Genomic DNA, 24,853 nt, shown 5'->3' with positions numbered 1-24,853 from the left:
TAGCTTGTACTGCCCAGTTGCATTTAGGTTTGGTGTGCCACATCTCCCTGATGATACAGATGTGCATATTAAATGAGTACATGAGCTGTTCCTTTGTTTCAACCTTGATGTCATTTGGCTCCTTTCTGAAAATGGAACTAAACCAAAATGGCACAATCATTGTCCTGATCCATTTAGGTCTTGAAGTCAACAGTTGGCCAGGAGCCTGATGTGTTTGAAACATTATTAAAAATAAACGTTCCAAAAAGAATTTTGCACCCTGATGCCATAGGAGAACCTTTGTATGTTCTATTTAAAGGTACAGTTAGTAGTACATAATAAAATTAAGCAAGTTTTCATTAAAAACGTTAAGCAAAACATAAACAAATGTATTAAGTTCAATTCTTCTGCTCAAGGATAATTTCCCTTACATGTAAACTGAGGTTAATTGTTGGTCACTGCGGATGCTGTGCAGTAATGTGAACAGGTGTTTCGTGTCATAGCTGTTAGAGCGCAATGCTTCTCGTCCACTTTTTTTTAGACGTTTCCGAAAGTATTTTCCCCATTTATTTTCTCTAAAATCTCATAAAATCCTTCATAAAAGAGTTCTAAGCTTTGAACCAAACCAACCAGCTCAGCGGTGAATCACAACATTTCAAACATTGATTTGATGCAGAAATGCATTCGAAAATTGGACAAAAAGACAAAGGTACAAGACTGTATGTACTATAATTCCTTGAAGAATTGCGAATGACGTAATCAGTTAAAAACAATGGAATTATATAAAACCATTGACTTTAAGTTTTTGTATATAAGCATGGAAGCAATATATTATATTGCAAAACATTCAGATATGTGCAAATATAGAAATAATTTAAGGGTGTAGGGTCGCTGCAGAGCTCTTTTGGGACGCTTCGTTGGGCGTGATACTCTGATTGGTGTATTGTTTCTAGGCTTTACTTTTCTCCTGTTAACACCAACATCTAGAACCAATACACTGATTTGAAGAACCTTTTTTTTTTGGTTTGCATAGAACCATATAGCAACTCAAGACCCATATATTGTGAAAAATGCTTCTTGATAAGAAGATGGTGCTTTATTAAACCTAAAGATGCTGCAAAAAACCATTAAAGATCCCTTATTTATAAGAGTGTATGAACCAAATTGAGAGCAGCTGCCCTCAGTTCAATGATTAAACATCTTCAGAACTTATTGCTGGCGTGTTTTTGGAAGATAAACAAAGCAATTTGGGAAAATCAGATTTAAGCGCTGCAAAACAAGCTCTTTTAGCTGAGATCAGATTAGTCATCACCAGCGGGAGTTAAACTAGGGAAGTAAAGTAACTGATCTGGAGCAGACGTATAGTGGGTGTAGTAGATCTTTACAGTGCTTTACATTACTGAAAAAATCTATGAAGACCTGCTTCATTAGTCATCCTAATAAATACCCTTCTGTTTGTGTCCTCTGCAAGTCGTGTAATATGTAGTTTTTGCGTGCTTCGAAATGGAGAAAGTCGTTTAGAAAGTCTATGTACGTTTTATACCACTCTGTGTGTGTGTGTGTGTATTTGTGTTTGTGAGTGATTGCAAGTGAGTGTGTGATCAATACGGACCCCAGATGAGTGATCATGGCTGGTCGGTTAAAACGAAGCTATCTGGATTGGGCCAAAATGTCACCTTTTGCATAATTAACGCCTTTATGTTGATTTTTGGCAATTTAGCTCACAGCATCTCTCCCTGCTTTTCATCCCCTCCTTTTACTAATTGCATTTATTTAAATTAGAGTTGCACTAATAGTTCTATATGGCAATGTGGTGTCATTTGAATTACAATATTGCGACATCTACCATCTGTGTTCATTTGACATATTCTGTTTATTTTTGTTAAATGTAAAAAAAAAAAAAAAAAAAATATTTGCAGTAAAATAAAAGAATTTAGTCCTATAACCACCATCTAAAACCATTACATGTTTTCATTTTATGTTAATCATCAAACGCTGTTTGTGCTATGGAAGTGAATGTTACCCAAATCATGTGGATTTTTGAGGAGAGATGTGCTCTCTTTTCTAAACCGTTAAAGAAAAAAGTCCTGGTCCTATTTCACTGCAAAATGAAAAGAAACAAATAAGAAATTATCTTTTGCATAAAGAAAATAAAGCCTATTATTAAGGCCATTGAGATTTTTTTCATTTTGCACATTTTACCCCCCTAAATCTCATTATGAAAAATATGGTCATTATGATATTCTCATTTATTCAATGTGAAAAATTATATTATTTAAATTGTGTAGTATTTTAACATCATAATAGGACTCCATACTGCCTTAAATTTTCGCTGTCTATAATAAAAAAAAATATTGTACAACAGCGTCTTTTTTACTGCAATACACCAAAAAATTACTGTGTTATGTTAAAGAGAATTATCATTGGAAACAGTAGTAAAAGTAAAAGAACAACGTTCGGATGCGTTACTTCATATTCCTTATACACGCATATCTTTCCCATTATTATCCGTTAACTTTCACTTTCAGATGTGAACGTGAAATTAAACTGTAAAAGTGAAAGTGGAGATTTAGAGTAAAAAAGGACTTAAATATTGGTCTGTTTCTCACCCACACCTGTTAAATCGCTTCAGAAGACATGGATTTAACCACTGGAGTCTTATGGATTATTTTTATATGTTTCCTTTATGTGATATTTGGAGCTACAAAGGTCTGATCACCATTCACTTGCATTGCGAGGACCTACAGAGCTGAGATATTGTTCTATAAACTTTGTTTGTGTTCTGCTGAAGAATGTAAGTCATACACATCTGTGATGGCATGAGTGTGAGTAAACGATTAGAGAATTTTAAATTGTGGGCGAACTATCCCTTTAAATTGGCACGCGATGCTTAAACAAGTCAAAATATCAGCCAATAATACAAGACAAGACACTTATAAGATACTTTCTTGAAAATAAGTTTTAATATCTTGTTTAATTTAGCTTTTCGGGTAAATGTATCTCGCTTAAAGGATGTTTAGACTTTTTACTGGGAAAACAAGCCAAAGACACTAATGATGAATACGATTTTTGCAGTGTATCCAAATCTAAACACTATAAATACTATCAAATGACTCCCTTTCTTCTTTGCACTGGTTATATTTGTCACTCATTTTGCTGTATTTATATTTTCTTATCATTTCTCTCTTTAGCTTCATTCTCTTTTTCTATTTTAGTGTTTCTTTTTTTCTCTCCTATCATCATCATCCATCCCTCTCTCCTCTGGTGCCTCTTTCTCTCTTCTGTTTCACAAGCCCAGAATCTCTCACATTTTAATCTGCTGTGCGTCTGTAATCCAGATTAGCTGGCGAGCGTGCTTAATCCCGTCACTTCCCCAATCCCGTGTGGGTGTGTGCTTTTCCTGGTGCCCGAGTGAAAGAGAGAGAGAGAGCGAGAGAGAGAGAGAGAGGGGCAGGATTAGGTGTGATCGAGAGAGAAAGAGCATAAAACTGATTCGAGATGAGAGATAAAAATGGGAGAGAGTCAGAGATGGCGATTAGGCCTGAAATGGAGGCAAACAAGTACCAAGCTATGTGGAGAGGAGAGAACAGATAAAGGGAGATAAATAGAACAGGAGCATTTTCAGTGTGGAGATTTTACTTTTAAAACAGGAATATTGAGACAGATGGGAAGGTCTACTGCATGTACACTGGCAGCCAAAAGTTTGGAATAATGTACAGATTTTGCTGTTTCAGAAAGAAATTGGTACTTTAATTCACCAAAGTGGCATTCGACTGATCACAATGTATAGTCAGGACATTACTGATGTAAAAAAACACCATCACTTTTTGAAAAAAATATTATTAGCTATAAAATAGCTATTTGGTTTATTAAATTAAGCTTAACATTGGCTTTGTGTTTGTTTTTGAGTTGCCACAGTATGCAATAGACTGGCATGTCTTAAGGTCAATATTAGGTCAAAAATGGCAAAAAAGAAACAGCTTTCTCTAGAAACTCGTCAGTCAATAATAGTTTTGAGGAATGAAGGCTATACGATGCTTGAAATTGCCAAAAAACTGAAGATTTCATACAAAGTTGTACACTACAGTCTTCAAAGACAAAGGACAACTGGCTCTAACAAGGACAGAAAGAGATGTGGAAGGCCAGATGTACAACTCAACAAGAGGATAAGTACATCAGAGTCTCTAGTTTGAGAAGTAGACGCCTCACATGACCTCAGCTGACAGCTTCATTGAATTCTACCCGCTCAACACCAGTTTCATGTACAACAGTAAAGAGAAGACTCAGGGGTGCAGGCCTTATGGGAAGAATTGCAAAGAAATGGCACTTTTGAAACAGAAAAACAAAAAGAAAAGGTTAGAGTGGACAAAGAAACACAGACATTGGACAACAGATAATTGGAAAAGAGTGTTATGGATCTTAACCCCATTGAGCTTTTGTGGGATCAGCTAGACTGTAAGGTGCATGAGAAGTTACAGACAAGACACATCTATGGCAAGTGCTACAGGAAGTGTGGGGTGAAATGCCACCTGAGTATCTGGACAAACTGACAGCTAGAATGCCAAGGATCTGCAAAGCTGTCATTGATGCATGTGGAGGATTCTTTTGATGGGAACTCTTTGAAGTAGTTTAAGAAGTTCTGAACATTTTTTCAAATTGTAATAGCAATGTGTCACATTTAATAATGTCCTGACTATACATTGTGATCAGTCGAATGCCACTTTGGTGAATAAAAGTACCAATTTCTTTCCATAGGAGCAAAATCTGTACATTATTCCAAAATCTGGCTGCCAGTGTACATATATTTAGCTGGTGTTCTGAGAGAGCTGGAGCTTTATGAAGTGTGGTTGATCATGTCATGTGATGTGCTCTGTTTCAGATGAACCGCCCCATTCAAGTGAAGCCAGCAGACAGTGAGGGCCGAGGAGGTATGTCCTAACACACAAACATACACATGCGCATTCACTGCACTAGGACAGTTTTGATAGTCATATTAAAGGAATGTTCCGGGTTCAAAACAAGTTAAGCTCAATCAACAGTATTTGTTGCATAATGTTGATTACCACAAAACAATTAATTTCGACTCGTCCCTCCTTTTCTTTAAAAAAAAAAAAAAAAAAGAGCAAAAATCAGTGAGGCAATTACAATGGAAGTGAATGGCGCCAATTTCTGGATGGTTTAAAGGCCGAAATTTCAAGCTTATCATTTTATAAAAGCACTTACATTAATTATTCTATGAAAACTCATGTATTAATTGAGCTGTAAAGTTGTTTAAATTGTAATTTTTACAGTCATTTTAGGGTTTGTTGACATGACATCGTCATGGCAACGAAGTTGTGAAATTACTATAATTTTACACAGAAAAAGTTAGTAAGCGATTTAGCACACTAAAGTCATGTTTACACGCATATTGTTTGTGTCTTGTAGCTGCACTTTTGAAAAAGTGAGTATTTTAATGCTTAAAAATTGGCCCCATTCTCTTCTATTGTAAGTCCCTCACTGAAACCCAGATTTATCCTTTTTTTAAAGAAAAGGAGGGGCAAGTCAAAATTAATTCTTGTGGTAATCAATATTATGCCACAAATGCTGTCGATTGAGCTTAACTTGTATAGAACACGGAATATTCTTTTAAAATATGAATAGTTGACATTTAAATCACTAGTTTGTGACCTCATATTAATTGAGAAACTACATTTAAAATGAACTAGTGAAAGCAAAAAGGTGATAAAATGGTGAAAATTGTAAAAGATATACACTCAAATATTCAATCATATAAAAAAAAAAAAAAAAAAAGTTTTGCTTAATTTTATGAATAATCTTTCCTTTTTTTTTTTTTTTTTTTTTTTTTAAACTAAGGATGTCCCCAGATGTCCCCAATAGGAATATTTGACAGATTTAGCTAATTTTCAATGGACAGTTGGTCCCCTAAGTATAGCTGATATTATAGCTAGTATACATTAGTATAGTAGTAAACATATCACATATAGCAACGTGATATTATAGTATAGTTTGCATACATTGTTCCAGGACCTAACATACTATATGTTATAATAGTCATACATCATCATTCATTTAACTTGGACTTTCATCCGTTGAGACACTTCTGAATTGCACAATTTTTTTCCAGTTTGCTCTGCCCTGGTTACTCATCAGTTCCTGGAGTGTAAGTTCCTGGAGCCATAGTTCTCTTTGATATTGTCTATATATTTCTGCTGCAACCTAGTCTCATCGAATGAAATGACTTTTCGTTGCAGTTTCCTGGTGAAATGAACACTTGAGGCACTACAACAACTGTTTTATTTACTTACATGCAAATTATGAGTACAACAGCTGATTATGACTTTATAAACACTTATTGTTCACACTATTACTCACACATGATATCAAAACACTTTTTCTATAATGCATCATTTGAAAAGTGACACATTTTAATGTGTGTATTACAGATCTACATTAACACACTTATTCCAACATGATTAGCTTCCGTGGTAGCTCACCTGATTGAGTGTTGGAGTCTGGACTCAGAAGACCGCAGTTCGAGACCAGCCAAACATGCAAGCCAGAGACAAGTTAGCATAGATGGGCCACTTCTATTAAAATGATTGGGAGAATTTGGAAAGGATGTAGAAAGGAAGTCCCTAATTATAGGTAATAGAGCCAATCACCTTTTAGATACAGACATCGCCTGTCAATCAACTCGAGAACGAGCATGCACATTAGCCATACACGGCAGGAAAATGTTGTTTTTGTTTTTTAGTGTAAAGGAAAAGAAGCACAATTTAAGATCCCAGTGTTGTCTGATTTTACTGCTGATTTGAAATATGTTCTTTGATCATAATCTTGACCAACCATTTTGGAGATTTCAGTCTTTCCCCATTTAGTGCACAGGAGCTGCACTTGTATGCCGCTTGATTACATAGAAAAATAGCTGCCCGGGAGCATTCCAGAGATGGCTGCCGAGTGACTGACTTGCTAAAAAGACTTTGTGCAAGCTGACACGTGTGACCAAAGTGTCACAGAAGCAACACAAAGTGCTGTGGTTGCTTCAGAAAATGTACTTTTCATTTCACATTTGCTTTTAGTACACTATCGGTTAGGTTTAGTCGTTGTTTAAGGGTAAGGATGTCTGTTTATTTACCTCTCATTTTCTTTTAGGACACTATCGTTTAGGTTTATGTTAAAGTTTTAGGTTAGGGAGGTACATTTTACTCATTAATCATTTACTCATTAACCTCCATCTAATATTCACCTTAAAACCTCGTCTGATTACGACACCATTTCACTGGCTTTTGGCGCCCCCCGCTGGACATTTCACTGGGAAACTGCAGCAAAATGTGTAATAAGGCACGTAATTTTGTTTTGCAAAAACGATGCCACGGTCACTTAATGTTCATGAGACCAGGCTGTTCATTTTGGGATACATCTTCATACATCCAAAAACATTTTTAGCACATTTGTAGGTGCCTTCAGTTCAGCCAAAGTATTTTCATACTACATGGCAAAATGTATCCAGAATACAAAAATGTTAACCCTTTAAAAGATCATAAATATGAATAAACTAACATCTGATTGTCCACATCTTATTGAAAATGCAGTGGAAACCGAAAATATTAAATTTATAATCTATTTTTGGATGAAGAAATCAAGAAATTATCCTATATACTGCAAGAAAGATCTTTCACCATAATCCTGTATTTACACATACACATGTATCAAATGTCAGTGTCATTGTGTTGGTCAGGAAGTGACAGTCCTCTAGCGCCCTCTAGTGGCCATCTGTATTACTGCAGAAGAAATTAACCAAGGAAATGACACTAACATTGAATTGAAGATTATTACCATTTTAGAAAAGTATATGATCTCACATTGCTCTTATGTGTACTTATCACTATCCATTTGTCTTTTCGTATGTAGACAGGAAGTTGTTTGTAGGGATGTTGGGGAAGCAGCTGTCAGACACTGATGTCAGAAAAATGTTTGAGCCTTTTGGTAGTATAGAGGAGTGCACAGTGCTCCGAGGACCTGACGGAGCCAGCAAAGGTGTGTAAAATGCATTCAAATCCACACTGCTTTTCAATGAATCTACAACCCCAAGACGAAAGAAATTGTATTAAAAACACTTTATGAGCTTCCATTCAAAATTGAATGTGATGAGATAAAATACTGAGTATAGAGAAATATTACTGAGACATCTTTCTGTTCCGTTGTCTTCACTGGCTGCACGCAAAACACAAACTTAGCGCGACCAGTGTAGTTCGATTCACAAACAAATCAAACTTATAAGCCGGTTCTTTTAAATGAATCACTCAAAAATACGTTATCGTTTGAATCATCTAATGAATCATTCACTGAATGACCTAACCGCAAGTTGTCATTACTGTCACTACTTGATATGAACCAAGAACCATTACTGTGTTATGGATATTTAAGGTTTGTGTGACTTGTAAAAATTGTATTTAATTACCAAAAAATAAAATAGTTTTCCGTTCCCTCGCAATAGTTTTCCGCGCCCTCGCAATAGTTTTCCGTTCCCTCGCAATAGTTTTGCATTCCCTCCCAATAGTTTTGCATGCCCTTGCAATAGTTTTCCGTTCCCTCGGAATAGCTTTCCATTCCCTCGCAATAGCTTTCCATTCCCTCGCAATAGTTTTCCGTTCCCTCGCAATAGTTTTCCGTTCCCTCGGAATAGCTTTCCGTTCCCTCGCAATAGTTTTCCGTTCCCTCGGAATAGCTTTCCATTCCCTCGCAATAGTTTTGCATGCCCTCGCAATAGCTTTTCGTTCCCTCGCAATAGTTTTTCGTTCCCTCGCAATAGATTGCGTTTCCTCGCGATAGTTTTGCATTCCCTCGCAATAGTTTGCGTGCCCTCGCAATAGTTTTCCGTTCCCTCGCGATAGCTTTCTGTTCCCTTGCAATAGTTTTGCATGCCCTCGCAATAGTTTTTCGTTCTCTCGCAATAGATTGCGTTCCCTCGCGATAGGTTTGCGTGCCTCGCGATAGGTTTGCGTGCCCTCGCGATACATTTACCATGGTTTTACTACAGTAACTATATTTTAACCTTGATATTCATAGTAAAGCTATTGTAATAATACAGAGAAATTAACTAAATATTGTGGTTATTATGGTTTTACTATACAAAAACCATAGTTTAACTATGACATTGTAGACTGTAATCATAGTTTTTTTGGCAGAAACCATTTTTCTATAGTAATATTGTAGGAACCATAACTGTTGTAGGCTAACAATGTTTTGTTGTTTGGCGGAAACTGTGCTTTTACTAATGTAATATTAACTATGAAAAGTAAGATAAGCAACAACTTTTTTTTGGCGGAAACCATGGTTTTAATACAGTATACTGTATTATTTCATTTTCATTTATTTATTTAGACATTTATACAATTCATGACAGTTCAATGCATCCAACATTTTTTTTTAAATGTCCAAAAAGGAATAGGCTGAAGCCAAACCTTATTATGCCTACACTTTTTACCTCTCTAGTTTTATATTCTTTCTTTAAATATTTTCATTTACAGTCATAATCACAACTCATAAGAAAAAAATGTTAAATTAATACATTTAAAAATATTTATTAATATGATTTATGAATAAGTATTAATGTGATTTAATTGGATCTTAAAATCTGAATGTTAAAGGAATATTCCAGGTTCAATACAATTTAAGCTCAATCGACAGCATTTGTGGCATAATGATAATTACCACAAAAAAATAATTCAACTCAACCCACTTTTTTTTCCTTTTTTTTTTTAAAGCAACAATCGAGGTTCCTTTCATTTCCACCATATCTGTTGAACTGCCTTTCCTTTGCAAAAAAAGTTGTGCTCATGTAAAACCTTGCGGCAAACGTTTGCAGAACATTGCCAGTGCCACAAGTTTTCTGCAAACTACAAATGAATAGTTTACCCAATTGCAACTACAAATGCAATGAGCTTTGTGGCAAACTATTTGCGGCACATTTACAGCAAATTAACTGCACGTTTGTTACAAATAAGTTGTTCTGCTTGTTCTCAGTTGTCTCTGACTTGGAATGCTGGTTACGATAGGCAACACAGCTTTGTCACTAAGATTACAGAAAAATGAAGCACATCTGTACAACATTGTAGCATCCTTTGATGCAGGAGTGTTCATTCATGCATGTGCATTTCAGCTTATGAATGATAGTCCGTTCGGCACAGACTGTGATTTGCGAAGTGATGGATGTGTGTGCCGAGGGTAATTATGTGTGAGTGTTAATGGAACAGATGCACCTTCCATAGTAAATCATTAACTGTGCTTCTCTTTACACTACCATATGTACATATGTAGGCCATGGGAAATGATGTGGCCATTTAGACCAAATGGAGCTTGTTTTTCATTTTTATTTAGTTTAATTGGACGTTTAAATACTCTCACTTGATGCATTGTTTTGGATTGTAAAATGTTTCTCTAATGCATTTGCTGCACTGCTTTGGCCTTGTCTAATAATGTGATTTGTGTTGCAGGTTGTGCATTTGTAAAATATCAGAGTAATGCAGAAGCGCAAGCGGCCATCAGTGCACTACACAGTAGCCGCACACTCCCGGTTAGTATATTTCTATATGGGTGACTTACAAACTCAGAGAATGTAAGATTCCTCCCACAGTCACACCTACAAACATAATACAACACAGTGTAACATTGTGCATTATGTTGCTACTCACTCACTGAAAGAATGCAATGTCTTTGTTCTTTGTTTTAACAACACCCACAATGCAGTTTATCATTATAATTCTTAGGCTCTTATTTAAAGGGATAGTTCACTCAAAATAAAAATTCTGCCATCGTTTACCCAACCTTATGTCATTCAAAATCCACATGAATTTCTCTTTTATGCAGAACACAAAAGGAAACGTTAGGCAGAATGACAGCCTCAGTCTCCATTCAATGCATCTTTTTTTCATACAATGAGAGTGAATGTGAATGTGACTGAGACTGAACATTCTGCCTAAAATCTCCTTTTATGTTCCATGGAAGAAAGTAAGTGGATTTGGAACAAATGATGACAGAATTTTCATTTTTGGATGAATAATCCCTTTAATGATCTTTGAGAATTTGAGGATTTTTTAATCCCTGCAGGGTGCGTCCTCGAGTCTGGTGGTGAAGTTTGCCGACACAGAGAAGGAGAGAGGGATCAGGCGTATGCAGCAGGTGGCCTCTCAGCTGGGTGTCATTAGTCCCATGAGTCTACACCTGGGCGCATACAATGCCTACACACAGGCAGTGAGTGCTAAAACCACACTAAACACATAGCAAAATCTGGCCCATTAATATAATTAAATTACTCTAATATTAGAGTCTCTACACGGTATATATTTTTTAAGCTACAATAAAGCTTTATAATTTTGTATTGTTATACTAACTGCCTTGAATATCCATGGAAGTGCGAATTGTTGTACACTAGCCCCAAAAAGTATTTGGACACTTAAGCGCCACTTAAAAATGTATGAACGTCATTACATTAGAGAACAAAATATGAAACTAAGTGGCATCTGTAAACAAAGAGCTTTTCTCAGAACTAACTCCACTTTTTACTGACAGTGTTGTTAGATTACTTCTGAATTGTAATCTGGTACGATTACGAATTCCATGACTACAATTTTAATCGGTAACGTAATCTCTTGGATTACATGTTTTAGGTAATCTAATATTATTACTTTTGGATTACTTCTATCCTAACTCTTGATTATTTGATGTCACATCTTGCACAGCTTGCTCACAGGGGTTCTAAATACAATTATTATTTAATTATTTAATTTCTATACACATTTTACAATCATATTTAATCAAACTACACAATGATCACTAAGACATTATAGATATTACAGTTTCAATTTTGTTTTTGTTAATGCATGATTTCCTGTAAAGCTGCTTTGAAATGATTGTGTTGTGAATAGCACTATACAAATAAAAATGACTTGTCTAAACTTGACTTGACGTGGCTTCAGGTAGGATAGTCCTGTACAAGGGTGTATATTTGGGTTGAACATTGGGGAGGGTTGCAGCATGAAGCATTTACATGTTTCCATTGATCATGGTATAAATATTGGGGGGGGGGGGTTATACTTGCTTGTTTTGATTATTGGGGGGGGATTACCTCCCTCCCCCATCCCCCACAACAATCATGCCACGGTCCGAATCACGGAGATCACATTTTTCCCCAATCTGATGGTTGATGTGAACATTAACTGAAACTCCTGACCAGTATCTGCATGATTTTATGCACTGCACTGCTGCCACACGATTGGCTGATTAGATAAACGCATGGATGATTGTTGGTGCCAGATGGGCTGGTTTGAGTATTTCTGTAACTGCTGATCTGCTGAGATTTTCAGAATTTTCTAGAATTTACTCAGAATGGTGCCAAAAACAAAAAACATCCAGTGAGTGGCAGTTCTGTGGATGGAAATGCCTTGTTGATGAGAGAGGTCAACAGAGAATGGCCAGACTGGTTCGAACTGACAAAGTCTACGGTAACTTGTGGTGAGAAGAATAGCATCTCAGAATGCTATTTTGAGATGTGGGTTGGTGCAGTTTTGGCGGCACGAGAGGGAACTACACAATATTAGGCAGGTGGTTTTAATGTTGTGGCTGATCGGTGTATGTCAGCATTAGGCTGATTTATAGAAAAAAAAATGTAAGATTAAAAAAGAAGAAATATCAGGGGAATCCAAAAATGATGAACAATTTACTGCCGTTGCCTGATTATGTAATCATGTAATCCATAAAAAGTAACTCTAATTTGATTGAGTATTTTAACCCTTTCGCATGTACGATCAGACTGGTGTGATTACACTAGGCTGGGCTTAGACGCGTACGGTCAAACTGCCGTGATCTGGATTCACGCTGCTGTTTACCAGCAGAGAGGGACTGAAGCAGTTGTCATAATGAAACAGCTGCTCAAATAGTCCTTTCAACATCACATTTTCTTAATTTTTTTTTATGTTACAAACATAAAAATAATCAACAAATAAATGTATAAAGCCATTGTCGTCGGAGCTGACTGTTTTGTTTTCTGACATCAAACAAAGAATTTATAAACTAGTCAGTCCACTTGTGCCTTCTTCAATTCTTTCCGTCACTCATTCTCACCACTTCCTGGGCTGAGTGGAATTTTTCGATTTTTAGAGCCTTCTGTGGTTCTATGACAATCCCAAATTCCCATGCATCACTGCATGTAAACAATATAGGGGCATGCACAGCTGGCAATAGCATTCGCGATCGTCTTATCTATCACAATCAATCATTATAAACATCTAAAAACCACATTAAATGTTTGATAACATATAATCTGTCCTCCAGGGCATCTGCTGTGAAGTGTGAAGTAGGATAATTTTTTTTTTTAAATTACAGTGCGCATTAAAGAACTCATGTTGGGTGGGGCCTGGGTAGCTCAGCGAGTAAAGATGCTGACTAACACCCTTGAAGTCGCAAGTTCAAATCCAGGGCTTGCTGAGTGACTCCAGCCAGGTCTCCTAAGCAACCAAATTGGCCCGGTTGCTAGGGTGGGTAGAGTCACATGGGTTAACCTCCTCGTGGTCGCTATAATGTGTGGTTCTCGCTCTCGGTGGGGCGCGTGGTTAGTTGTGCGTGGATGCCGTGGAGAATAGCGTGAAGCCTCCACACGCGCTACATCTCCGCGGTAATGTGCCCAACAAGCCACGTGACAAGATGCGTGGATTGACGTCTCAGATGCGGAGGCAACTGAGATTCGTCCTCCACCACCTGGATTGAGGCGAGTCACTACACCACCACGAGAACTTAGAGCGCATTAGGAATTGGGCATTCCAAATTGGGGAGAAAAAGTGGAGAAAATAAAAAAAAAAGAACTCATGCTGGGTGGTCAGTCTCTACAGGAGAAACTCACGTGTGAAAATGCAGTCTAATCTAATTACAAGTACTTGATTTTTTCGCAATCTGATTACATAACCCAGATTTCATGTAATCTGTTTCAACCAGCACTATTTTCTAATCCGGAAGTCATTTTAATGGATGTATTAAATAGGTAACTTATATAGTATGAAAGGCCTTATTTATTGTTTGCAGAGGTCTTAAAGGGTTAGTTTACCCAAAAATGAAAATTCTCTCATCATTTACTCATCCTCATGCCATCCCAGATGTGTATGACTTTCTTTCTTCAGCAGAACTCAAGTGAGGATTTTTATATTAATATTTCAGCTCTTTTGGTCCGTACAATGCAAGTGAATGGGTATCAAAATTTTGAAGCTTCAAAAAGCACATAAAGTCAGCATAAAAGTAATCCACAAGACTCCAGTGGTTAAATCAATGTCTTCAGAAGCAATATGAAAGGTATGGGTGTGAAACAAAAATATTTAAGTACTTTTTTTTTACTATAAATTCTCCTCCCTGCGCAGTCAATCTCCACTTCAACTTTCACATTCTTCTTCTTGTATTTTTGGTGATTCACATTCTTCATGCATATCGCCCCCTGCTGGGCAGGGAGGAGAATTTCTAGCAAAAAAGGACTTGATCTAAATAAATATCAATAAAATATTGATCTGTTTCTCACCCAATCCTATCATATAACTTCTGAAGACATGGATTAAACCACTGGAGTTGTATGGATTACTTTTATGTGCTTTTTGGAGTGTCAAAATTGATACCCATTCACTTGCACTGTATGGACCAAAAGAGCTGAAACATTCATCTAAAAATCTTCACTTGCGTTCTGCTGAAAAAAAGAAAGTCACACACATCTGGGATGGCATGAGGGTGAGTAAATGATGAGAGAATTGAAATTTTTGGGTGAACTATCCCTTTAAGTCAGTTTTCCCTCAAGTTCAAAAATGTATAATTTAAAACCTAACTAACTTATTTTTTGTGAAATGTTTTGCTTGAAAAGTATGCTTGAGCTGTCTTTAAAATAAATGCCACTCTATTTGAAAGTTCGTAATCTAATGCAATGACATGAATACATTTTAGAGTGTGGCTGAAGTGCTACTTTCTGCTATTTTCAAAAGTTTGAAATAGCATTGACCTAATAACCCCAGCACAGGACTTGTATTTAGTCCAACCATGCCAAAGGTTTGTGTAGTAGTAGTTCTGTTGTACAAAGCCTATAGCCTAGGATTTTTCTTTTTTTTTTTTTGTCCTTTCCAGCTTGTCCAGCAGCAGGCCTTGGTAGCTCAGTCTGCATATTTGTCTCCCGTGGCGACGGTTGCTGCGGTGCAGATGCAGCAGTTGGCTGCTCTTAATCCCAATAGCATCATAGCCACGCCCATCGCCTCAATCACTCCCTCCTCAGGTACATAAAAGTCTACCACACAAAAGAGAAGTTTGTGTAGCTTTCCCATTTCTTCCATTAGTTTATTCATGAATGGTGTTTCTGCCCTAGGTACGAACACTCCTCCAGCCATTGCTGCCACGCCTGTGTCTGCTCTGCCACCACCAATCGCAGTCAACAGTTACACCCCAGTTCCTGGACCACCCAATGGCCAGTCTGCCTCTGAAACCCTCTACACCAATGGTGTCCACCCATATCAGGGTAAGGACCCCTCCAGTCCTGAAAACAAATAGTTTAGCCTATAGGACTATGTAACACTATGTAGTAAATAATAATACATTCTAATATTATATTCAGTCTATGTTTTAACAGGCTTCCCACAGGTCCTTAAAAAGTATAAATATGCCTTAAATTCACATTTCAAAATGTAAAGCTTTAAAAAGTCTTAAATTGTATCTTAAATGGGTAACTTAAATAGTATGAAAGGCCTTATTTATTGTTTGCAGAGGTCTTAAAGGGATAGTTCACCCAAAAATGAAAATTCTCTCATCATTTACTCACCCTCATGCCATCCCATATGAGTTTCTATCTTCTGCTGAACACAAACGAAGATTTTTAGAAGAATTTCTCAGATCTGTGGGTCCTCACAATGCAACTGAATGGTGACTAAAATTTTGAAGCTCCAAAATCCACATAGGGCAAAATAAAAGTACTCCAGAAGACTCTGATGGTTAAATCTATATCTTCTGAAGTGATATGATAGGTGCGAGTGAGAAACAGATCAATATTTAAGTCTTTTTATGATGAATTCTCCTGCCTGCTCAGTCAATCTCCATTTTCACTTTCACATTCTTCTTCTTCTGTTTTTTGTGATTCACATTCTCCGTGCATGTCGCCCCCTACTGGGCAGGGAGGAGAATTTATGATAAAAAATGACTTAAATATTGATCTGTTTCTCACCCACACCTATCATATTGTTTCTGAACACATGGATTTAACCACAGGCGTCGTATGGATTACTTTTATGCTCCCTTTATGTGAATTTTGGAGCTTTAAAATTTTGACACCCATTCACTTGCATTGTATGGACCTACAGAGCTAAAATATTCTTAAACAAATCTTAATTTGTGTTCTGATGCAAAAAGCAAGTCATACACATCTGGGATGCCAGAAGAGCGAGTAAATCATGAGAGAATTTTCATTTTTGGTGAACTATCCCTTTAAATTTGGGGACAGAAAGACAGGAGACAATTTACTGCATAACTAATCGAAATAAAATCAAAATTGCGATATGACCTAGTGAAATATTGTTGAGTATCTGCTGAGTAAAAAAATCTGTGATACATGATGTATTTTGTGTGGGTTTGTTCTGCTATAGACATATGGTTTTAATTTTATTTGTTCAGGTCCTCAAAAGGTCTTAAAAAGCTTTAAATGTATTTGCTAATCTTTGCAGCAATCCTGTTTTATTTTTCTATTCTTTTTTATAATATTTTACTAATTAACTAAATATTATACTATTTTTGAGGGGGCCTGGGTAGCTCAGCGAGTATTGATGCTGACTAGCACACCTGGAGTTATGAGTTCAAATCCAGGGTGTGCTGAGTGACTCCAGCCAGGTCTCCTAAGCAACCAAATTGGCCCGGTTGTTAGGGAGGTTAGAGTCACATGGGGTAACCTCCTCGTGGTCGCTATAATGTGTGGTTCTCGCTCTCGGTGGGGCGCGTGGTGAGTTGTGCGTGGATGCCGTGGAGAATAGCGCGGGCATCCACAGGCGGTACGTCTCCGCGGTAACGTGCCCAACAAGCCACGTGATGAGATGCATGAATTGACGTCTCAAACGCGGAGGCAACTGAGATTCGTCCTCCACCACCCGGATTGAGGCGAGTCACTACGCCACCACAAGGAATTAGAGCGCATTGGGCATTCACAATTGGGGAGAAAAAAAATACTATTTTAAAAAATTTTGCAAAAATATTATTAACACTAATTAATTAATATGAAATAATATATTAATTAATATTATTAATATTATTCATGTTATTTTATGATATTAATATTATATAATACTAATATGATTGCTTTATTAATATTAATAAGAATTAAAGCAATAGTTCACCCAAAAATGAAAATTCTCTCATTTACTCACCCTCATGCCATCCCAGATGTGTATGACTTTCTTTCTTCTGCTGAACACAAAGATTTTTAGAAAAATATTTCAGCTCTGTAGGTCTATACAGTGCAGGTGAATGGTGGCCAGAACTTTAAAGCTCCAAAAATCACATAAAGGCAGCATAAAAACCATTCACTACAATCCAGAGGTTTAATTAATGTGTTCTGAAATGATCCAATCATTTATGGGTGAGAACAGACCAAAATGTTATTGCTTTTTCACTACAAATCGTGACATCATCCATCTAGCGCTCTGTGCATGCGTCAAGCACTAGGAAGTACAATAGGGTTTGAAATCATGATTGTGTCTAGAGACAAGATACAGTGAAAATTGAGTTACATTTTGGTCTGTTCTCACCTAAAACTGATTAGATCTCTTCAGAAGACATGGATTAAACCACTGGAGTTGTACGGATAACTTTTATGCTACCTTTGTTTTTTTGGAGCTTTAAAATGTTGGTCACCATTCACTTGCATTGTATAGACTTACAGAGCTGAAATATTCTTTTAAAAATCTTCATTTGTGTTCTGTAGAAGAAAAAATGTCACACATCTGGGATGGGATGAGGACAAGTAAATGCTGAATTTTCATCTTTGGGTGAACTATTCCTTTAACTACAGTTATTAATACTGTGAATATTAATATTCTACAAATTATTTTATGTCTGCTTTGCTATTTTCCCTCTGCATTCGTTCATTACTGTACTTTTTTTGTTTAGTTTTATTATCTGTCTCCCCTTTAGCTCAGAGTCCTGCATTGGATCCTCTACAGCAGGCGTACACAGGCATGCAACACTACACGGGTGAGGCTTTTAAACACCTGAAACTTAATTTGACATTTGTCAACGGCATTGAAAGCATACATTTGTGCAAATTGTAAAAAAAAACAAAAAAAACAAACAAACAATAAGACCAGTTTGGAATGGACTAAGCTGATCTGCTACTGGCAGAAGCTGGTTAAGAACATAATTGTTGCATATTATGTCATTATTGCAGGCCGACCAGTGTAGACATGCTGGGTGACCAGCAAAAAACTGCATGACACTGCCCAAAGTTTTAATTGGTCATTTAAACTGGTCATTGTTCTGAACAAGCTTAGCTGGTCTAAACTGTTGTTTTTTTTTCATCAGGTCTGACAATACTGTAACACAGTAATTTCAGAAATATTTAACTGCTACTTCACAATGGGCTCATGTTTAACTTCATTACTCTGCCCACAGCTACATACCCTGCTGCGTATGGATTGATCGGTCAACCGTTTCCACATCAGCCCACTTTGGTTGCCCAGCAACCACAGCAGCCACAACAGCTGCAACAACGAGAAGGTAATGATGTAATTTCCTGTCCCACTGGCTACTATGACCAACCACATCCTGTTTTCTGTATTCCCTAGCCTATTATTGGATATAGTTCTCGATTATTGTTCTCCATATCTCATGCTGCACTGTTCAAAGATCCAAAACAAAATGTTTTTGTTTTTTTCAGGAATCAAGATGCGGTCTGATGTTTTGTATTTCCTCCCTGGGTTTTGTCATCTCTCCCTCAAAATATCTCATTCCTGTTCTTGTACCTTCTCTCCTCTGACTCTCTCCAGGTCCTGAAGGCTGCAATATCTTTATTTATCATCTGCCTCAGGAGTTCACTGACTCGGAGATGCTGCAGATGTTCCTGCCCTTCGGCAACGTCATTTCAGCCAAGGTGTTTGTTGACCGTGCCACCAACCAGAGCAAATGCTTTGGTGAGTAACAGAGAAAGAGACATGGAGAGATACAGTACTGTGCAAAAGTCTTAGGCACATAAGATGTTTCACAAACGCATTTGTCTTAAGATGGTTATTTATATCTCCAGCTTTAGTGTGTTAATAGGAAATATAAATGTTAGACTCCCAAACATTACTTTTGCAAATAGAAAAGATTAGAATAGAAGAACAGGGAGCCCTGCAACAGATGTCATGGCCCCTACAAAGCCCCCCACTGAACATTGTGTCAGTCTGGGATTACATAAAGAGACAGAAGCAACTGAGACTAAATAGATAGAAGAACTGTGGCAAATTCTCCAAGAAGCTTGGAACATCCTATCTGCCAACAGCCTAGAAATACTGTGTCCAGGTGTACCTAGGAGAATTGGTGCTGTTTTAAAGGCAAAGGTGGTCACACCAAATATCGATTTAGCTTTTTTTATGTTTACTGGACTTTGTATGACATAAAGTGATAAATGAAAACTATTTATGTCATTATTTTTTGAAGACATCCTGACTATGCAACATTTTTCACAAGTGCCTAAAACTTTTGCCCAGTACTGAATGTTTTCAGTAAAAAAAAAAACTATTAAAGGGATAGTTCACCCAAAAAGGAAATCGTCATCATTTTCACCCTCACGTTGTTTCAAACCCATATGACTTTTTTTTACATGGAACACAAAAGGAGATGAAAGGGCCGTTCAGACAGTGTTCTTGTGCTAAAAAAGCTAAATGTGCCGCAACAATTGGAACAGAATGCAGATGTCACTAGATGCATATTTCAGAAGTTCTTTTAACTTGACACGGCATCAAAAAATGTGGCGCTTCTTCACTAGATGGTCAAAGACTTCCAACTAGCGCATATTTACATAGCCAAATTATTTAAAAACAGCACAAATGGACACAAAAACGTATTGGTTTTGAATTACCCCTTAGGCAGTATGTTAGTCTCAGTCACCATTCACTTTCGCTGCATCTCTTTTCCATACAATGAAAGTGAATGTTGACTGAAACTAACACTTTGCTTAAAGGGATAGTTCACCCAAAAATGAAAATGCTCTCATTATTTACTCACCCTCATGAATTCCCAGTTGTGTATGCCTTTCTGTCTTCTGCAGAACACAAATGAAGATTTTTAGAAGAATATCTCAGCTTTGTAGGTCCAAACAATGCAAGTGAATGGTGACCAGAACTTTGAAGCTCCAAAAATCACATAAAGGCAGCATAAAAGTAATCCAAACAACTCTAGTGGTTAAATCCATGTCTTCAGAAGCGATATGATAGGTGTGAGTGAGAAACAGATCAATCATTTACTGTACTGTATATCTACACTTTCACCAACCCTTCTATGCGCATTCACGAGAACTGAGTTGTTGTTGTTCTGTGTTTTTGTGATTTGCATTCTGGGCAGGGAGGAGAAAGAAAAAAGTGAGGGATAAAGCAAAGGAAAAGAATAAATAAATCATATTTGCACAGCAGCCCTGTAAGTGGCGATATGCATAAAGAATGCAAATCGACAAAAAGTAGAAAAAGAAGAACTCTCGTGAACGTGCATATTGAAACTAGATTTATAGTAATATCATATCGCTTCTGAAGACATGGATTAAACCACTGGAGTCTTATGGATTACTTTTATGTTGCCTTTATGTCCTTTTTGGAGCTTCAAAGTTTTGGTACCCATTCACTTGTATTGTATGGACCTACACAGCTGAGATATTCTTCTAAATATCTTTGTTTGTGTTAGCAGAAGAAAGAAAGTCATAAACATCTGGGATTGACATGAGCAGTGAGTAAAAATGATGAGAGAATTTTAATTTTTGGGAGAACTGTTCCTTTAAAATAAAGGCTAAAAAAAAAAAGAGTCATACAGGTTTGGAACAACACGAGAATGAATACAAATTACAGAATTAAAATTTTGGGGTGAACAGTCCCTTAAATATGACCATGAGATCTTGAAAGAATCATTTACTAAATTAAGTAAATGCTCACCCTCGATTTCTTGCTTCTGGGTCACATGCTCCACTTTGTAGGTTTTGTAAGCTTTGACAACCCAGCGAGTGCTCAGGCTGCCATCCAGTCCATGAATGGCTTTCAAATTGGCATGAAGAGGCTTAAAGTTCAGTTGAAGAGGCCTAAAGATGCCAACCGCCCATACTGAAACTTACAGGTCAGTAAAACAACCTGGTGTGAGAGGGGTGTCAATAGAAAACAGTGAAAACAGAACAATGTCTTTACAGTAGCAGGACATATTTCAAGTTCCTCTTTAAATCTCTTTCTCTTTGTATGCAAAGTAATAAAATGCTAATCTGTGACCAGATCTAAACTGTGCAGAATTTCCTGTTTTGAGTAATCAGCTAATACTTAACCTTATATTTTAAAATTAAATACTGTATCTTAAAGAGACGCTTAACTCAAAAAATGTAGTAAAAAACACTCATTAATTTTTACTTTCATTTATTGTTTTTGTGCTGTGTCATTGTTTACTCTCCTGAAAACAAAAAACAATCAAACAAACAAACACAGCCTCATCCACACCCAAGGCTGCCCTGTCCAATCATACTTGTGCGGAGACCACGACGCTATGGCTACGGTGGCCTAGCAACCAATAAAGCTCCCCCTTCCTCCCACAGCGTTGGTTTGTAAGTTGATTGGCCTGTGTTGGTTGCTGTGGCGATATTCCTGCCTGTGATTGGTTGCCATTAGCAGTTTTTTGTTTTTGGCCCTTTGTCATGTATCCTCCATGCTGAGAGTGCATGGCGGGTTACCGTGGTGACTATGGACTGTGTTTGGTGCGTTGTGACTCTTTTTGTTTTTACAAATACTGATCAATAACTGATATTACATCTGTGATTTACTCTAATGTAACTCGTAGCTCACGGAGTTACTAAAACCTAAACCTAAATTCATTAATGTACAAGCTAAATGTGCTCATTTTGGGTGGATTTTGTTTTTGATCAGTCTCCTCTGTGTTTTGTTTGGTCATGACTCTATTTCTTCTGAAAATACTCCCATATGCAGTCTGGTGCTGTTATAGTTAACTGTGAATGTGGGGTGGGACGGTTTTCATTGTGGTTGTATTTGATTCCAAGAGAGTTTGTGCTAGTGGGTATGCTGTTTTGTGCAAATGAGCGAGCTTGTGTACGTGCCTGCGTGAATGATTTTGTGTGTTTGAGGGGGGAAAAAAGTGTGAGAGAAAAAGAGAGGTAGGGAAATTCATTCATTATATCTCTCAAACCTCTCACGCTGAGGTTTGAGGTGAAAGTTTGTGGTTGTTATGGTGATAAAAGTGACGCATTGTGCCGACCACAGAACAGCATTCCTCTGTAGGAATTCTGGGTTACTGAGGAAAAAGCTAGAGTTAAACTTTCTCATTTCCAGGTTATTTATATTCAGCTATTGATTTAAAAATGTAAACAGATGTTTAACAAGAGGTAATTTCATGATCAATTCACAATACAGCCCAGAATTCCTATGGTGCATGTTGGAAACTTGTTTGCCTGCCAGAAATGTTTCCCCTACTTTAAAAAATCACTAACGTAGAAACACATACTTGTACCAAAACCCACTCACTGACTCACAGTGTAGGTTGCATGGAAGTCTATAGAATGGTAATTAGATGACAGTTTTAAAAGAGATGGTTTGCTCAAAAATTACAGTTCTGTCATCATTTACTTGCTCCAAACCTGTATGACTTTATTTCTTCCACGGAGATGTTAAAGGGATAGTTCACCCAAAAATAAAAATTCTCATCATTTACTCAGCCTCATTACATCCCAGATGTGTATAACGTTCTTTCTTCTGCAGAACACAAACAAAGATTTTTAGAAGAACATCTCAGTTCTGTTGGTCTTAACAATGCAAGTGAATGGTGGCCAAAATTTTGAAGCTCCAAAAGCACATAAGCACAGCATAAAAGTAACCCATACAACTCCAGTGGTTTAATCCAATATTTATGTCCTTTTTTACTTTATATCTCCACTTTCACTTTCACGTTCTTCTTTTGTTTTTGGCGATTCACATTCTTCATGCATATCGCCACCTACTGGGCAGGAAGGATTCATTTATAGTAAAAAAGGACTTAAATATTGATCTGTTTCTCACCCACATATAGCTTCTGAAAACATGGAATAAACCACTAGAGTCTTATAGATTACCTTTATGCTGCCTTTATATGCATTTTAGAGCTTCACAATTTTGGTTACCATTTACTTGAGGACCTACGGAGCTGAAATATACTTTTAAAAATCTTTGTTTGTGTTCTGTAGAAGAAAGAAAGTCATACACACCTGGGATGGCATGAGGGCGAGTAAACAATGAGAGAATTTTCATTTTTGGGTGAACTATCCCTTTAAGGCTTTAAGGCTATTTTTCTTTTTTCGTGTTCCAGATCGTCTAGCACATGGCTGAGCGCTCATCCTTTCAAAGTATACTCTTTTGACCGCAAGCGAATATGTATTTGTTTGACGCATGCGCACGACTGTTTTTATTTTTTTTTTTAGTACAGCCAACGGTATGTGCATGCGCCATTAATGCGCATGGATGAGGACTGTCTATGTGTCGAGAAAATCTGGGCCTCACATGGACAGTCCACACAGACTGTGTTGATGACGAAATTTGCGCACGTTCCAGTCAGCAACGCGGACAACCGTGGTATTATTTGCCATTTAGACAGAAAGTCATACAGGTTTGGAACAACATGAGGGTGAGTAAATGATGACAGAATTTTCCTTTTTCAGTGAACTATCCCTTTAGCCTCCCCAAACACACAATAGTTTAACATTGTGGAAGTAGGAATGTTTTTGATGAACTAAAAGACCTTCTCTAAACTATCTTTTTCCTTCTCTGTCTTTCTCACAGGCAAGAAATGAGAGAACTAATGGAGTCATGTGCGAGTCACTTTTCCGCCGCTGCAAATTGTGGGACCAACAACTTTCGCAAAACTACAGTATAAAAGCCTACCAAGATTATTTAAACAAAAATATACATTTACTAGAGACTTATCGCACAAGGTGCCGGCTGAATATAAAAACATACTACCTTAACAGTATGCAATATAGGACCAATAATTTTCTGCATTCGTTGAAAATAGGCACAGCCAGCCAGTTAACGCGTTAGCGATGCAGTGCCACCCGCTCTTCTGCTTTACACGCTATTGTGCCGTGTGCTTGTGGGTCGCAACCTTTCTGCCCTTGGCCCACACATCAGCACCATGCACACACAAATGGGACCAACACAAATATGTCAGTACTGGGAAGTTTCATTTCTGGGTAAAAATGATGTGCGCTAATCACAGCCTATTGAGGTCTTTTTTGCAGCAATCTACAATGTGTATATAGAAATTCAAGGGGACCATGTGTAGACATATCGAAAGGGTTGGGAGGGTGGGACTGGGTCAATGTGATCAGAGCAAGGAATCATGGGTATGGTAGCTAGAGAAAGAATGTCCTTTGGGAATTTTGGAGAAATTGCTCTTTATCTCTAATCTGAGTCCAGTTATATATAGTTATTCAATTTTAATACTTACGGAAATGAATGACTTGTGGTATAGGTTGCTGGTCCTATATTGCAAACATCTCTAAAATAACTGAATATAGTTTACCACAGAAAGGCTGTAGTTAGAGTTTTTATTTTATTTTTATGTTTGTTAGTTTTTCTTTGTTTTTTGTTTTTATTGTTGATGATTCGAG

General features: G+C 37.2%; 1 protein-coding gene across 3 annotated transcripts in view; it reads left to right on the top strand.

The window, feature by feature from the left end:
* Nucleotides 1–24,531, top strand: part of LOC127421118 (CUGBP Elav-like family member 3) — a 95,778-nt gene extending 71,247 nt beyond the window's left edge. For 2 of the 3 annotated variants that reach the window (XM_051663887.1, XM_051663888.1), the window contains 11 exons: nucleotides 4,859–4,907; nucleotides 7,894–8,019; nucleotides 10,479–10,558; nucleotides 11,092–11,235; nucleotides 15,133–15,277; nucleotides 15,368–15,517; nucleotides 18,172–18,231; nucleotides 18,649–18,753; nucleotides 19,023–19,166; nucleotides 21,197–21,333; nucleotides 24,024–24,531. In XM_051663887.1, coding sequence (XP_051519847.1) covers nucleotides 4,859–4,907; nucleotides 7,894–8,019; nucleotides 10,479–10,558; nucleotides 11,092–11,235; nucleotides 15,133–15,277; nucleotides 15,368–15,517; nucleotides 18,172–18,231; nucleotides 18,649–18,753; nucleotides 19,023–19,166; nucleotides 21,197–21,324 — 1,131 coding nt within the window. In that variant the 3' untranslated portion in view covers nucleotides 21,325–21,333; nucleotides 24,024–24,531. Of the gene's footprint in view, nucleotides 1–4,858; nucleotides 4,908–6,106; nucleotides 6,143–7,893; nucleotides 8,020–10,478; nucleotides 10,559–11,091; nucleotides 11,236–15,132; nucleotides 15,278–15,367; nucleotides 15,518–18,171; nucleotides 18,232–18,648; nucleotides 18,754–19,022; nucleotides 19,167–21,196; nucleotides 21,334–24,023 lie in introns of all 3 variants that reach the window. The other variant, XM_051663886.1, reaches the window with a different exon arrangement.
* Nucleotides 24,532–24,853: the final 322 nt, after the last annotated feature.

The sequence above is a fragment of the Myxocyprinus asiaticus genome, chromosome 30, assembly GCF_019703515.2.
Source record: "Myxocyprinus asiaticus isolate MX2 ecotype Aquarium Trade chromosome 30, UBuf_Myxa_2, whole genome shotgun sequence".
Lineage (NCBI taxonomy): Eukaryota > Metazoa > Chordata > Actinopteri > Cypriniformes > Catostomidae > Myxocyprinus > Myxocyprinus asiaticus.
This window is presented reverse-complemented; position numbering and strand designations above follow the sequence as displayed.